At 36.5% G+C, this 16,664-nt stretch overlaps 1 protein-coding gene across 1 annotated transcript; it reads left to right on the forward strand.

Moving 5' to 3' along the window:
• The first annotated feature begins 1,112 nt into the window (after positions 1 to 1,112).
• Positions 1,113 to 15,993, forward strand: LOC132619457 (chaperonin 60 subunit beta 1, chloroplastic-like). Its single transcript, XM_060334361.1, has 7 exons — positions 1,113 to 1,404; positions 1,477 to 1,582; positions 2,328 to 2,366; positions 9,015 to 9,136; positions 9,247 to 9,338; positions 13,016 to 13,142; positions 15,890 to 15,993. The coding sequence occupies exons 1-7, from the start codon at positions 1,113 to 1,115 to the stop codon at positions 15,991 to 15,993; spliced, it is 882 nt and encodes a 293-aa protein (XP_060190344.1).
• The last annotated feature ends 671 nt before the right edge of the window (positions 15,994 to 16,664 follow it).

The following is a 16,664-nucleotide window of genomic DNA, read 5'->3' on the forward strand; positions in this document are numbered from 1 at the left end:
GATTGAAAATAAAAAAACATAGTATACTCTAAAATAAAACTATTTGTCTAAGTTACTCCTTTCTCCAATACCGTAAAGAACAAATTAAGGAACTATAATTCTTTATAAGGTGAAAAATTATCATCTTTAGCTCCATAGACCAACAAAGTAGCTCAAGTGAAAAGTTAACAAAGATGTGTCTCTAGTTTTACATCAATGAAAAAGGTGACAAAGTTTACGCCACTAAGAAAGAGTCACCACTGCATTTGGCCACACAATCTGCTCACCTAGCCCGCTTTTCACATGCTGGAATTGTGGGAAAGTTAGGGGCAATGTGAAGAATCATGCTACTCTATGGTGCTACAGAGAGGGAAAGTTGTGGGCAATGTTAAGAATGTGTATAAGTGGCACACTAACCAAAAGAAATATTAGAGACAAAGTAATGGTACTGGGCAGCAACAGTTGGCTTTACCATAAGGACAACCAACTGATAAGAATAATGGGAAGGAGTTATTTCAGTTGATCCTAAGAGTAGTCAAACTGTTAACAAGCTAGTTTGCTGCTCTAGAGGAGGATATAGAAAATAGTAATGATAGTGAAGATCAGAGGAGTTTCAGGTGGTTGGTAATGGGGATTCATCTCTTCAGATGATTACTACACCAGTTGTTCAAATTCCTATTGTTCCAGTTACTGCAGCAAAAGTTGGCATTGAAAGTAAACAACTGGTGACTGTAGCAGTGGTGAAGGATAATGTTTCTTTGAATAATTATTGTTCAGAGACACTAGTTCTTACTAAAGCTATTTTTACACTAGTGGAGAAAGTTACTCTAAATCAGGCTTGCCTAGATGCTCCTTCAACTACTTATGCCAATGATAGCATTACTGGTGATAGAAAACTGTGGAGTGACCAGATTGAAGAATAGGTGGAAGAAGGAGAGATTGCAACAGGGCATGATAGTAAGCAAGACCAATCTGTGGATTTATTAACATCTTCACAATAAGTTAATGGCATGTTTGAGGAAGTTCCTAATGGAGACAATCAGAAGCAGGTGCAATTTGCTGGTGAGACTAGCACTAAAGTGCATGCCTTGGATGCTGTTGAGAAAGAATCAAGGGGTAACATGTAGGGAATCATGGTAAACAAGGTGGCTGCAGGTGAATATGTAGCTGCTGAAGATGTTAACTTGTATGCAGCTACTGAAGCTTCTAACTTGATCCAAACTGCACATGATGCAGTACAGACAAATAAGAGAGAAAGGAATTTGGAGGATGGTGCTAAAGTGCTGCATAATGCAATGGTGCAGACTGAGGATCAAACAGTCCAAGTAAATACTGCTGTTCGCAAGCAGGTACAAAGTTCACAAAAGAAGCTGCAATCAATTGCGGAGAATAAGGGCAGTACTAAACATATTGCTGGTGAAACCGGTACTATAGGGCAAGTCTTGGGTACTGATGTTCACACATAGTAGCAAGTCTATGCTACTATGAGTGCTGCAGTTACTCCATCTCATTTGAGGGGTGCTGAGGTAAAACTAATGCAAGCAGCAAACAAGACACTGGAAAATAATGTGACTCCAAGGGATAATACTCATAAGCAGCACCCGTTTAGAGCATAAAAATCTGCAGCTCACAAATAGCAGTACAGTGCACTAGCAGATATCGGATCGAATAGTTCAAAGTGGGGAAAAATCACATGAAAGTTATGAACATTTGACCTCAAGTGCTAGTGTACACAAGCCTAGCAAAACTGACCCCCTAGCAAAACTGATCCTAAGTCTGCTGGAAATAAGCAGAATCAACTGGTAAATGCTCAGGTAAAAAACCATTTCGTAAAAAACTGGTAAACAACATTCTTCATCTAATATGCAAAAAACTAAGTTGCAGTAAAAAATTCTCAAGGACATTTGCAAGTAGCAATAACATGAGAGGAAAGAAGTAGAATTGATATGGATGAGGAGTCGACTGCGCAGAACTTCTTTAATACTGTTAGCGAGGGTGATATATCACCTAGGACAGGTGCAAAGTGGAAAATTCAGAAATAAAAGTGATAGAAGGAAGGGGAGTTGGGATGGAAACTAAAGGTGACTGAAGAAGCAAATAGTTGCAGTTCTCAAAGCAGCTCACTGAAAACAACTACTGAATTTTGACAAATCAGTTCCATATGTAATTTTTAGCTCACAACCAATAACAAGAGAATTTTTTTCCAGCTCACTGTTGTCATACCCCATTTTAACCGGGTTAAAGTAGAGTACAACATATTGGTGATTCCTATTTTGTTTATGTTAAGGAGTTAATTAAAGTTGAGGAGTCGCCACCTAATTATTTATGGTGAATTAGGACACCTGAAGCTTATTAAAGTTATTATCTAAAGTTGATATTATTGTAAAGTCTACGAAACCAAAAGATTCTAGGTAAGGGTTCAATTAGTCTAAAGGGAAGGTATTAGGCATCCTTTAAGACCCATTAACAATGGTTAACCGACCGGACTTATAATTAATTAGGCTAAGTGTAAATGTAATATTATAGAAAAGAAAATAACTTTGTAAATATTGCTAAGGTTGTAGATAGACGGGTAGGAATACTACTTAAAATAGGACTGGTGGAAAATACTAATTTGTATAAAAGAGTTCAGGTATAGGTAAATTGAAGAAAGTGTGTGACGTTTTATGAATATTTGTGAAAAATAAATTGTACCAACTAATAAAGTGAAGGATCATTAGAAGATACATATGAATATGACTTTAACGTTTTAGTATTAAATATGACAAAATCATTAGAGGTCTGAAAGGATTTTGATGCCTAAAAATGGTACAAGTCCACATTACTTTAGAGTATTTCGAAATCAACATGATTTATTTGGTTTAGAGTATTTCGAAATCAACGTGATTTATTTGAAAAAGCACAGTTACTGTTTAGCCTTCCGCTTCCCTTTTGGAGATCATCTTGTTTAGCCCAAAATTTTATAGATACCAACATTAATTCCATTCTAAGTATTTTAAACGATCACTTAATCTTCAAAAAATTAGAAATCCTACAAACCCCGCCAAGATCTGTCTAAGTCAAGAAAACAAAAATAAGACAAAATGTTAATCTTATAATACAAATCAAACACACACGATAAATAAAAGAGCAAATAACTAAATGGGCTTAGCCCATTTCTGAACTGCTGCAATCCGCTACTGTTGGGCTTCGGCCCAGTATACCTTTGTTATGTATTACCGCAGGTGGGCTGATGGGAATGACTCAAGGAGATTTCGTTGGGCTCTTAGCCCAACACCGAAGTGCGGAAGAAGACGAGTCCAAGCAACTCGTATGCGATGGTCATGCATGAGAACAAAAGAAAAGATTAGTATGTAACCCATAAAACTTAACATATATGATGCAACTGTATAACTAGCTTCATTACGAGTCACGGTGTCAAAGTAAAAAAAGATAAGCCTGATCCAGTAAGCTCAATTAAGCTCGGATACATATTCGAATGTTGTCCAACCAATTTTCTATTGTATGTTGATGCTAACGAATAGATAAGGCTTCATAGAGGTGCATATTTGGCGATTCAAGAACAAAGAATTAACATACAATCTGCTAAGAATAAATTAATTACTAAAAGATCTCCTATAAATATAGATAGGAGCTGACTGATATGTAACTTAATCAACACAGTAGCAATTTCAATATTCCTTAAACGAACATAATCAAACAACAATATACTTGCAATGTAAGGACGCAAAACTGGATGGGCAGAAACACGAGATGCATTACAGATTTGACTCTTTGTTTTCACTACCACATTTTATGGGACGGTTCATAAATAAAGGAACTGATGATCTTTCTACATATTTCCCTATTCATGTTAGATCCATCTGGCAGTTATGTGGAACGAGGTATAAACAGGGAGATAAAAAGGTGTTCATTGAGAGGCTAAAGCATGCTAACTTTATGCAAAGCAGTTCAAAACAGGTTCTAGGCCCAATTAAATAGAAACAGGTTCAAAATAGTCATGTTAAAGCTTTTCAATGCTACTTCAAGTTTAGTTTACATATGAGGATTCCATATAACCAGTTTTAACTCTCTATTTTGTCATTTTATTTTGGACTTAAACTATTCAGGAATCATTCAATGATGAACTAGTGCAATATTTTGAATTAATCAGATATCCATAAGTTTTTTAAAAAAAACCACAGATGGCAAGATTGAACTAGTGATGACATTAAACAACTGTAGCCTTCAAACACAACATTTCTTAAATCATATCCCTATATATTCGACTAAACCCCAATCTGTATATATAACACCTAACTGTGAGACCACACTTTGAACCTGGAAAGAGTAATTTCAGCTAGTGATAGTAGCATTTGAAGGAAGACATGGTGTTCTGCTTTATACTTTTAAACACGACATTCATACTAACAGTTAGACTTAGACAGACCCAATTGATTAGTCCTAAGCATAAACAGTGCGCTTGAATACCTACTGACCAACTGAAACCAAACAAATTTATAGATACATGCTAAACTAATTAGACGAAACAAGAATGACAAACATATGACTCCATACTTAGAATTTAATCTAAAACATCAAAAATATGCAAACACGTGCTAGAACAAGATCACAACAATAAAAATCATAACATATGCTGATATCTAAACCAATCTAACAGCAACAGTAAGCATAAATTTGAGGAAAATGGTAACAACAAGGCATCATAACATGATTCTCTATACTAACGGAATTCTAACGGAACAATAAGTCGAAATAGAGTCGGATTTCACCTGTTTGTGGTGCAGTGAATTGGGGCGTCGAGGTCTCGAATCTACTCTCGTTATGAACCGATTCAAAACTCGACTCGAAAATAAAAATGGTTCTGTCGTAGTTAAAGTTCTTTGTCGAACAGCGAGGAAAGTTAATCGAGTTGTGAGACTTTAACCTTTCGTCACAAATCTCAGATTTCAACAAAAAGTGTTTTTACGATTTGAAAGGTTTAAGACCAGATTAAAAAAAAAGAAAAGATTTTGTAACAAAAATACTCGTGTATTCTAAATCCGTCCCTCAAATACTGAATCCATTTTCTCAAAAATCTGAAAAATCCCTCAAAATACTGAAAATCCCCCCTTCAAAATACTGAAAATCCCTCCCTTTATAGAGTGAGGAGAGAGAGGAGCGTATGAGAGAGAAACGAAGGAGCCGGGGACAGGAGGGAATGGGGGTGGCAGTGAGCGTGGGGAACAGAGGAAAGTGGAGGCGAGCAGGTGCGTGGGAGACAAAGGAAGATGGAAGTGGCAGATGAGCGTGAGGAGAGAGGAAAGGGAAGGGGAGCGGCAGTGAGTTGAAGAAGAGAGAGAGAGATGTTGGGGTGAAAGGGGTGCGGGTGAATGGAGAAAAAAATTAGGGCAGATGATGATTTTGTGTAAAAGGGTGGGCCGGTCGGGTATAAAAGATAATGGGCTGGATCGGGTAGAGGATAATGGAGTGGGCTGGTCCGTTGTTGGGCTAGTCTGTTGTTGGCTGAATTAGTTAAAGTGTGGGCTTTTAATTTAACAACTAGTACAACATATACTATGGAAAGACAATTAATAATTAATATGTAGAAAAATAAAGATTTTACAAAGTGTTGTCTTGTAATTAATTTAACGATTCCAAATCCGAAAATGAAACGATGACGAACATTTAAAATTTGTGATAAAATAATGCTCGTAATGTTGAAAATAAAGTAGCGAAAATAATAGTAGTGAAAATAAAGTATTTAGCTTGTCAATAAATTTAGACGCCCGAGTGAATAAAATTAAATAAAGGAGGGACAAAATAGGGTGTCCACAACTGTTCTTTCCAACCAATCCAGATAGATCAAGAACTAGCAAGCAAACACCAGCATTACATATTTCGTTCATTCCTTACAAACAACCAGCCGGCATAAGATTTCATCAATGCTTAGGCAAGAAAAAAAAATCAACAGAGAGATTAAGAAAATTATCAAATGGATCACATGTACGAATCAAGATTACTCAGTTGCTTGAGACTGAGAACAAGAAGAAAAGAAATGTCTTGAACAGAGAGAACAGAGGAAGAAGAAGAAGAATTACTGACCTTGGTTGTTACTACTAGCAGCTTCTCCTCGCGAACGAAAATTGCATCTTAGCATGCTAGGATCAAGTACTAAGTCTGGGTTTAGACGCTGAAGTTGTGCGATGACGTTCATTGTAATACCTTGTTCCATCACCTCCGTTTGTGCATCGAATTTTTCTTGCATTTTTTGCATCCTCGCTTCCATCTCCTCTATTTTTTTCTTCATCAGTTCATCAGTACCATTTAAAGAGGGTCCAGAATCTCCCGCTTTCCCTTTCAAGACAGTTTTGGTAACCCCACACCCATATAATCTTATGTGGCCCGGATGATCAGGTCCCATAACTGCGGCAAATGCATCAACTGATTGACTTCCATCTTCGCTTTCTTGAGTTTCTATTCTTTCCATTTCAGCCTACAAATCAGATTCAAGAGTAGGGAAATACTCATGGTTCGAAATGGGTTGAAACCATCACTTGAAAGACCCAACCTGACATTACGAGGATCTCTAGAAAAGTCTGGGTGCAAAGAATCAAAATCATTCCAAGCTTCTCCATCAGCAGGATGTCTTATATTCCCGTCATTGGGTCGTTCATTAGCATGCCACCTCATTGCAACAGATGTTTCAGGACACATAAACATCCTTTGAAGCCTAGGCTTTAAGGGAAAGTACCTTAAAACCTTTGCAGGGATTTTAGGTTTGGCATTAGTCAAGGCATTACCAACACTCTTCCATCTAGAAGACCGACAAACTGAGCAATTTTCTTCTTTCTCATTGTCTTTCCAAAATAGCATGCAATCATTAGGGCATGCATGTATTTTTTTCATAATGAAGACCCAAATCGTTTATCATGTTTCTAGCCTTGTTGAAGGACTCTGGTAGCTGGGCAAAGGGAAATGCCTCCTTCAGCAATGCTAAAATGTCTGAAAATGCTACATTACTCAACCCATGCAAGGTTTTAAGTAAGTACAACCGAATGGTGAAACTCAATTTAGTGAAAGTTTCACACCCCGGATATAACTCTTGTTTCTCTTCCTCTAATAATTTAAAAAATTTCTTTGCATCTTCAAATAGTCCCTCTCTCCCTACTTCTTCATGTGCCGACTCACCCTCCACATTTCTAAATGTATCATGAAGCAGTCCATCAATGTCTTCACGCAAATTAGAATCTTCATCATCATTGATTGAATCAGGTGCATTTCTCGAGTAAAACCCTTCTCCATGGAAAACCCATTTGGTGTAATTATCAACAAACCCCTCAACAACCAAGTGTTCTTCCACGACATTTCTATAATGCCAGTAGCGATTAACACATTTTTTGCAAGGGCATAATATTTAATCTCCTTGAGAAGCTCGTTCAAATGCCTATCAAGAAAATTGTTCACTCCACGACTATACTCCTCCGTCCATCTTAGGCAATTCATCCAACTTTTATCTCCATTGTCCTTTAAAATCCTATATAAGATAAGAAAAACACAAAATTTAGAAGTCCTGATAGCCAAGAAATAGAAGAAGAGCAACATGTTAAGATAATTGTTACGGACCTTCAACTACTAACCACAAAACTCTTACTCATTCAATAGAATTGCATCTCAAAAGGAAAAAGAGACGTTATTTTAATTTGTAGCAAAAGATAAGAAATCCTTGACTAAAAGAGCATACACGGAGGACCCAAAACAGACAGTTACCATCATACTTTGCAGGCTGAAATTTTGAACTATTAGTTTCAATCCATTCGACATAAATAGCTTGTTAAAAAAAAATTCACAATGGAGATGCCAAAACAAGCCTCTTGGATGATTAGGAAGATTATTAATATGAGGAAACACTAGCAGGTACTAAATCAGAATAACAGTTTCATACAAAGAGGGGTCTTTCACATAAGTAGTGCTTACAAGATCTTGAGAGGTGTTGTACCCAATGTCCCCAAAAGGAAGTTGATCTGCCAGAATGTAGCTGAACCTAAACATGTATTTGTGTTATGGCTTTTTCCTAGGTGTTGTTGTTTCTAGGTGTAGAGGAAGTAACTGAGAAGGGATTGAGGTGGCTAAGCTCTCCCCTGGTATGTAATTCTCACTTTGGTGATTTAATAAAGTTCTCTTTTAATTGCCAAAAAAAAAAAATTCTTTATTTTTTTCACCATACACTTGCATACTTTTGCTAATAAGTAAATGTGGATTACTATAATTATATTTCTATTTTTTAATTAACATACACTATAAGAATCTCAGAACCAAGTAACAAACCCCAAGGCTAAGCGAGAAGACAGTTACAATAAATTAAACTTCCAATGGTTCTAAAGTATTAGTATTCTTTCAAATCAATAAGCAATAGAGGAGCTTCATTAATAACCATCACTTAGATGGAACTGCACATCAGTACAATGAAGTTCCTAAAACAACATTGGAATACACACACACACACACACACACACACACACACACACACTATATCAGCTGACAAAAGCAACAACACCCCTAAAGTCGTGTGAGGACTATGTACAAAAAATTGAAACAGATACTGTGGGTTCTACGAGCAATATTTTATGTTAAAAGAAACTGAGACTTTATCAAGGGAAAAGGTCAAAAATACTCCTCTACTTTAAAAAAGGGGTAAAAATATCCTGTGTTTCGAATTTGGGTCAAAAATACCCCTTCCGTTATTAAACTTTTCAAACATACCCCTCTGTTAATGGAAAGAGCACTTGCCCCTAGACCTGTGAAACCAGTGAGCCTTGGACCTACAAGTCATTTATGTTTTAAAAGCATTGAATTTGGGAGTTAAATATTGAAATCAGACCACACAGAGAGCAATTTAATTTAGATGGTTCTTATTCAGTTACATTTTCTGAAAGCAATTTAATTTCATTAAACTATCTGACTTCTCAGTTTCTTGAACTGCTTGCTTTTCATCAGGAGGATTAGATATTTATGTCTTCTCCAACTGCTGCTGGTTTTACTAACGTGATCCCTAGACTGACACTTTCCTCGAATTATTCGCAGATAGGAGCTGATATTTTCAAAAGAGCACTATCCTATCCTGCAAAACAGATAGCAAAGAATGCTGGTGTAAATGGAAATATAGTTGTAGAGAAGGTAGCTTTGAATCTTGTGTCATTTTTGTACAGTTTGCTTCAACCAATAAAGTTAATAGACTCAAAATAGAAATAAATTATTTGGCAGTTAACTTGAATTTTCCAGTGCAAATTTTGTCAGTTGATAACATGAAATATGGATATAATGCTGCAAGAGACAGATATGAAGATCTAATAGCTGCCAAAATTTTGGATCCTACAAAGGTAAGATAGTCAACTTTTGTCTGATGTGAAGGGGAAGAGTCCTCCACTTCCGCCTTCCTAGAAAACTATATCTCATAGTATGGTAGCTGAAGAAATCCTAAAAATAGGAACCGGTATTGAACTCTATCTGTAAGCGTACCTGCAGTTTGAGTCTTTTCCGATGAAGACCATTTCAGTTACATAAACCTTAAGGAATCAAACTGTCACACCCTAATCCTGTTAGGGTGTGATGGGCACCCGACCCCATACTCGGAGCCGAGTGAACCTGCTGACTCTTATTACATACATAATCTTTTGGACTTTTAAATCAAATAAAGATGAAACGCATAGCACAACTTTCAGAAATATTCGTTTTCGTGGCTTTCAAGTTAAACAAATTCTGTGCTCATATAGAACTTATATCATAACACAAATGACACATCGGCTGATGGAGCCGCTTACAGAACTGACAACCAATACCCACGGCTCTGTCTGCAAAGTTTCTAACATTAATCAGACATCATAACACGTATACTCTGACTCGGCAGCACTCCAGGGACAAGTGGAGCGTGCCAACTTCACTGGAACATCTTCTATAATATCTTCCACTCATCTAGGTGTACCTGCGTGGCATGAAACGCAGCCCCCGAAGAAAGGGGATCAGTACGGAAAATGTACTGAGCATGTAAGGCAAAAATCACAGTAAAGGAGAATCATAACTGAAACAGAGATTTACCAGAATCAAGTATGAACTTTTTAAACATCAAAGCACTCGCCTTTTTGAATTGAAAATCATGTATGTCATCATAAATCGTAAATGAAAATCATGTATGCCATCATCATGTGTCATATATCATATAACGTGCCCCGACCCTCCAGTGAGGGACGCGGTGAGAAATTCATGCATGTCATTACCATATATCATATATAACGTGCCCCGACCCTCCATTGAGGGACGCGGTAAATGAAATCATGTTATGTCATCATTATATATCATATTTGCATAAAACGTGCCCCGACCCTCCATTGAGGGACGCGGTGAATGAAGTCATGTAAGCCAATATCATGTATCACATATGCATGTAACGTGCCCCGGCCCTCTATTGAGGGACGCGGTAAGTAGAATCATATATGTCCATGTCATGTATCATGTATGCATGTAACGTGCCCCGGCCCTCTATTGCGGGACGCGGTGAATAAAGTCATCATATGCCATCCTGGTCACCACCCCGTCATCATATCATAATGTCATCATATCATATATAACATGCCCCGACCCGCAAGTGAGAGGGACGCGGTGAACAATGCAGAGAAGTGCGCACGAGAACATACCCTGGCCCGGGACGCAGTGGAGGACATACTGAGACTTGCACGAACAGAGTAATGCGAAACCATATGCACATAAATCAAGACTCGATAGATACGTACACTTACCGACATTTGAAGGATCATAAACATGTTTCGGGTCAATCCGAGTTAGTATGAGAAAGTTACAGACATTTTTTACCACAGAACTTTTACGAACGTTTCAAAGCAAATCTAAGATCTTTTACGAAAGTTAGGGACATTAAAACTTACATTACTCATTTAGAAACAGAATTCTTTATGCTCGTCTCGTTATTCAATCATATAATAAGCTCAACTATATCGAGCGTACTCATATCAAAAGTGAATAAGAATCATAGACAAACTCGGAAACATATCAAACGGAGCTTCGGAATCATGGATACATATCCAAACCATATGAAGTAGCTTATTCATTTATTAGCCATACAATAGACTCAACCATATGAAACATGCTCATGACAAAAGAGAACAAACATCATAACCAAGCTCGGAATCAAATAGTAGTTACCCCAAAGTGCGTGTCATGTCATACCTTACTGAGCTCTAGGACATGCCAAAAGAAAGAAAGGGTAAGCCTTACATACCTGTTCCACGTCCTATTAGCTACGCTTGTTCGTCCAAACTTGCTAGTCTACATTCAAGAGAATTGACATAATCATTAGATTCATCGACATATACTCGTCTTGTTCTTTCAAATGAATTCATTTATATTCTATCGAAATTTCGGCAGCATTTCCCCTGTAAATATAACATCCCCGATAATCTAACTCGGCCAATTTAACAACAACAAACCCGAGAATTCAACCTGGCCAAATTATCAACAATAATACCAACAATCATGATTCCATCTCTAACGATTAAGTCAAAACACATTCTCACATTAGTAGCTCCTTTCTACATAATTCAGCAACATTCCGATTTCATTCCATTCAACTACATACATTCAAACCAACATCAACGCTCACATATTCAAGTACTAATCCGTAATCATTCAAACGAGATTCAAGAACATTTCAAATAATCCGCACAATATTCAAACAACCCAACCAATATGCCACACCACCCGAAACCTCCCAATTTCAATAAGAACAACAACAACACATTTCTTTCTTCCAAATTCATTAACTACACCAACAATCCACACGTTAGCAACATCATTCTCATAAATACAAGAAACTAACTTAATATCACATTAACTTCTAAAACAGCCCATAACCAACCATAACTCCAACTTGAGTCATTAAATCTTCCTTTGGCATCATAGAATTCACAACAATAACAACCAAAACATTAAATAAAATCAATTCATCACATCCTACCAAAACAGCCCCTATTCGGCCAACATCAACATGCATGGTTTCATAAATTCCATCCATTTCTACACACTACAACATGTACAAAACATTCACAACATATGAAAAAGAGGATTAAACCTTACCTTTTCTTCTTACTTCACAACTTAGCTTGGGTTTGCAAACGACAAAACGAATGGTTTGTTGATTCCAACAACTATCTCATGTTGTAGAGGACCTTCCAATTGGTAGAAAAGCTAGAAGAAATTATTTTTTGGTGATCAAAATTGAGGGCTCAATTCTTCTCCCTTATGGCCGAATGGCCTTGTGTCTTTCTTCTCCTTCTCCAAGTTTCTTGAAAATTCTATGGATGAAATGATAAATATGACCATTTAGTCATCTTTTGTCTATTAATAATAGCTCCCAAGTGGGCTTTGGCCCAATCACTTGGACGGCCACAAGGCCCCTTTATTTCCAAGCCCATTTTTTTTTTGTCTTGCAATTCATGAAAAATTATTTTCCAAATTCCGAATTTTCCCTTAGCCTTCCTCAATATTTCTATGAGCCATCTTGCGAATTTTCCTATTTACCCCTAGCCTCTCTTAATATTTCCACATAAAAAATTTTCATAAACAACTTGTGTGTTAAACAAAATCAAAATATAGCCTTGTCCTTAACTTCTTGCGATTGTCTTGAATTATCCGGACGTACAAAATACGGGCTATAACACAAACATCGTAACTGATAATATTAAACACAACTGCGTTCACCAGCACAATCCAGGACTCCTCTATTTATCAGTTGTAATCGATGGTAAACAAGCTTGATACTCTTAGTGCACTGTAGATTTCTTTAAAATCTTACTGACTAACGGAGACGGAGCCAGAATTTTGAGTTTATGGGTTCTTAACTCTATAAACTACAGCTTATTGGGTTCATAAACTAACTATACCTACTAAGTTCTTAACAGAATTACATGATTCTGACCAAAGCTACTGGTTATACTGAACTCGTAGCTTTTTCTCTAGCTCCGTCCGTGCTGACTAATGTGTGAAATAGGTTGTTAGATGTTGCCTAGAACATGCAGCAGCAGTTGCCAAGACCTTCCTAAAATCAGATGCCGTTGTTATTGACATCCTGGAACCAGTATCCAGAATAAGACGACCCCCACTAATGCCAACTCCAGGTATTCCTAGTCCTACCAACAACTATAATAAGTATATTGTCTAAAATCCTCCCTCCATGTCTCTCTGTGTGGTCTGATTTCAATATTTAACTCCCAAATTCAATGCTTTTAAAACATAAATGACTTGTAGGTCCAAGGCTCACTGGTCTCATAGGTCTAGGGGCAAGTGCTCTTTCCATTAACAGAGGGGTATGTTTGAAACGTTTAATAACGGGAGGGGTATTTTTTACCCAAATTCGTAACGGAGGATATTTTTAGCCCTTTTTCCAAAGTAGAGAGGTATTTTTGACCCTTTTTCCTTTAATCAATAATGTTCAGTATTTTTCTTTTACGAACTTATCTTAGGCTGTCAAAGTCAAAATCCATGTCCAGGGATATATTTTCATAAAAATAGCAAACAACAGTGAAAATTATAATTCAAAAATTACAATGGAACAAACCCAAAAAAACATACTCCAAAAATCAAATCCTAATCAAAGGAGAAGCTATTAGAAGAAATATTGATGAGGAAGGCGCTACAGTCAAGAATCGACTATTGAGAATTCCAAAATAGCAAAACAAAGAGTATACAAAATAAATCCAGAAAACAAATGAGAGAGAGAGAGAGAGAGAGAGAGAGAGAGAGAGAGAGAGTACATGGAGAGAAGTAGACGCAATCAACCGAGCTAAATGTCAAGTTTACTGGAAACAAACCCAGGCGACCTCAATCGATGAACTCAAACAAACTCTACGGAAAGTTTGGCCAAAAATCAATCAAACAATTCTATGAAAGGTGTAATCTTTTCTAGGTAAATCTCATTAAGAATATAAAACTAACAACTTAAGAAGCGAGAAAAAGAACCGTCGTGAACCGCCGATGCGTAATCTTTGCTATTTTCTGCTCATTCCGAATCCAGATGGAAATTAAGTGGGAATAACAAGTATAAATGCTTTCCACAATTGAAACAACACTAAAAATTTGAATCATTCCATGGATAAAACATTAATCCTAACACAATGTTTAAAGCATTTACAAGTTTCTAGTGATTCATACATGGAAACAGCAAGAGAAGCATCTCTATCGAGATAGCTTAACTAACAACGTACCATCTTATGCATCTGCAAAAATCTCTGAATTAAAATTTAGCTCTAAACGCCATTAAGAAAAACATACATACACGCACGTGCCTATATGTGCCTGTCTATACAAGAAAATAAGACAACCGCAAACCTCAAACAATAAGCAAAAGAAATCATATGCATTCTAAGACCATTTCGCAAATACTCGACTCTACCAAACTCCAAAAAGAAAACACCCACAACTGATTGATGACCATCTAATGTAAAGGGTACAATACGAGAGCAACACTCAGTACCTCCCAACTGATTGAAGCTCCAAATTCTGGATTCTCCCCACGATTGAGTTACCTAGCATCAAAGGAAAAATTCAGCAAACAAGCCACAATCTTGAAACAAAATTAGAACTGGAAAACCAAAAAAAAAAAAAAAACATATACCTACATCTCATAAAAAGAAATCTCCCAAAACTAACAAAAAAAGAAAAAAAATAAAACAATAAGAGGCAAAATTGTTGCAAATATGAAACACTTGGATTTAGATATAAAATTGAACCTGAAAAATTGATACTTGGATTCCAACCAAAAAACCTCACTTAAAATAAGGCATTAAGCTCCATTTAGTCAAACAAAAACTCAAAAATTTAAATAAGAAGGAAGATTCAGGTAAAAATGGAAACATGCAAAGAACCCTTGACCATAAAATTAGATTTTGACAAACAATTCATGACCATGAAATCCAAAGAGAACCCCCACTAAGAATCAACCATAAATCTCCATTCTAACCAAGAAAATAACCAAAACCAAAGAGCAATAATTTCATGTAAAAACGGAAAAATTCAGAGAAATGTAAATCGAAAAAAACCCAACACAATAACTACAAATCACCATTTTTATCAAACACCCACCAAAAGAACAGAGGCAAAATTCGACCAGAATATGTAAAATTATAAGCATATAGATAGAAAATAGAACCTCAAAGATCAACAAATTGTGTTTTTGTAGAGAGAAAATCAGCCGGGTTCAACAAAAAATTGTATTCTGTCCAGTTGTTCTTCACGTATGTAATGAGAGAAAATTTACCTCTCTTCCACTACTGAGAGAGGTAAAGAAGTGAGATATTAAAAAGTGGGTTTTGTTTGCTAAGCATGGATGATGGGGGAAATGGATAAAAATTAAACCAATTAAATTTAATATTAAAAAGGTGAAAGCTACGGGGATAAAATTATTGGCGGGTGTATCAAAATTTTGGGGGGAAAATAATTAAGGAGGGAATTATATAACCGTTCCAATAGAAAATTTCCCAAAAATACTGTTGGAATAAACGTCTCTACTGTAACGGTTCGGAAATCCGTCACAATACCTAAACCTATGGCAACGGTTCTTACACAATAGCTACGGTTTTGTAGCCAAAGTGTACTTATAGTACCCAGAAGCTATTGCAACGGCTATGACCGTTGCCATAAACTATTTATAGCAACAGTTGTACAATCGTTACCATAGATTCCGTTGCCATAAGCCCATGTTCTGGCAGTGATAGTATGAGAAAAATTTACCATATGCTACAAAGAGAAGGAAATAATTAGAGATGTTTACTTTGGCCCATAAATAGGTAATTCACCCAAACACCGTAAAGTAATTCTTAAATGGTCTGACAGATTTAATTACATCTACATCATCTTCCAATTGCAGGCAAACAAAATTATCGTTCCACTCAAAGTACTGAGTCTACTGACTACGGTATGACAACAATTATTATGCCTCAGACCTATCAATTGGTCGCACAAAAAGAATAAGGAAGATCTAGTTACTTAAAAATTAAAACTCAAAACAAACTGAAACTCTCTATTCCTTAATGATATGTTGATCAAAGAGATAGGATAACAGATGAGATGGTTCATCAAGAATTGCTCCTAGCACATCGAGTAATTTCAGTACAGCCACGACGATAGGGATTAATCTCCTGTTTCGAATTGCAATCATAATAAGAAGCCCCTCGTACATTACACGGAATATTATCAGCAGAAAGTGCTGCATAGCTCAGATAATTATTATCTTCTGCTTGCAATATTCGTCGTCCATAGATGCTTGAAAAATCATGACCAAAATTGGTGTAGTGATATTTGTGATCATTGTAATAATGTGATGAAGATGATGATGTAGAATCAACAATCATCAGTAAGAATACACTGAAAATCATACATAGTCGAAGATTCATGCTTGTTGAAGTGGAGTAGTGTATGTGTTAGTGTGATGATGGGTACATAAATATTGGAGATTTCTTGATAACCTTGAAAGATGATTTAAGATGAGGGAAAAAAAATGGGCAATATATATGCAATGTGTGATTTATAATATTTCACTATTGGTGTAATGTATAGTTTGTTTGATATGCCCTGGTCTTGCTCCTTCGTTGCTATGATTAAGGACTTCTAGTTTTAGATCAACACTTCTTTTCTTTTCTAAT

Source organism: Lycium barbarum, chromosome 11 (assembly GCF_019175385.1).
Source record: "Lycium barbarum isolate Lr01 chromosome 11, ASM1917538v2, whole genome shotgun sequence".
NCBI classification, from domain to species: Eukaryota; Viridiplantae; Streptophyta; class Magnoliopsida; order Solanales; family Solanaceae; genus Lycium; species Lycium barbarum.

What these genes read in the sequence shown, in the direction of transcription:
- LOC132619457 (XM_060334361.1), top strand. Translation starts at nt 1,113, where the DNA reads ATGGTAAACAAGGTGGCTGCAGGTGAATATGTAGCTGCTGAAGATGTT. An exon ending in AATACTCATAAGCAGCACCC is followed by an intron (nt 1,583 to 2,327) that starts GTTTAGAGCATA and finishes GGACACCTGAAG; the next exon opens with CTTATTAAAGTTATTATCTA. An exon ending in CCCACTAATGCCAACTCCAG is followed by an intron (nt 13,143 to 15,889) that starts GTATTCCTAGTC and finishes TTCCAATTGCAG; the next exon opens with GCAAACAAAATTATCGTTCC.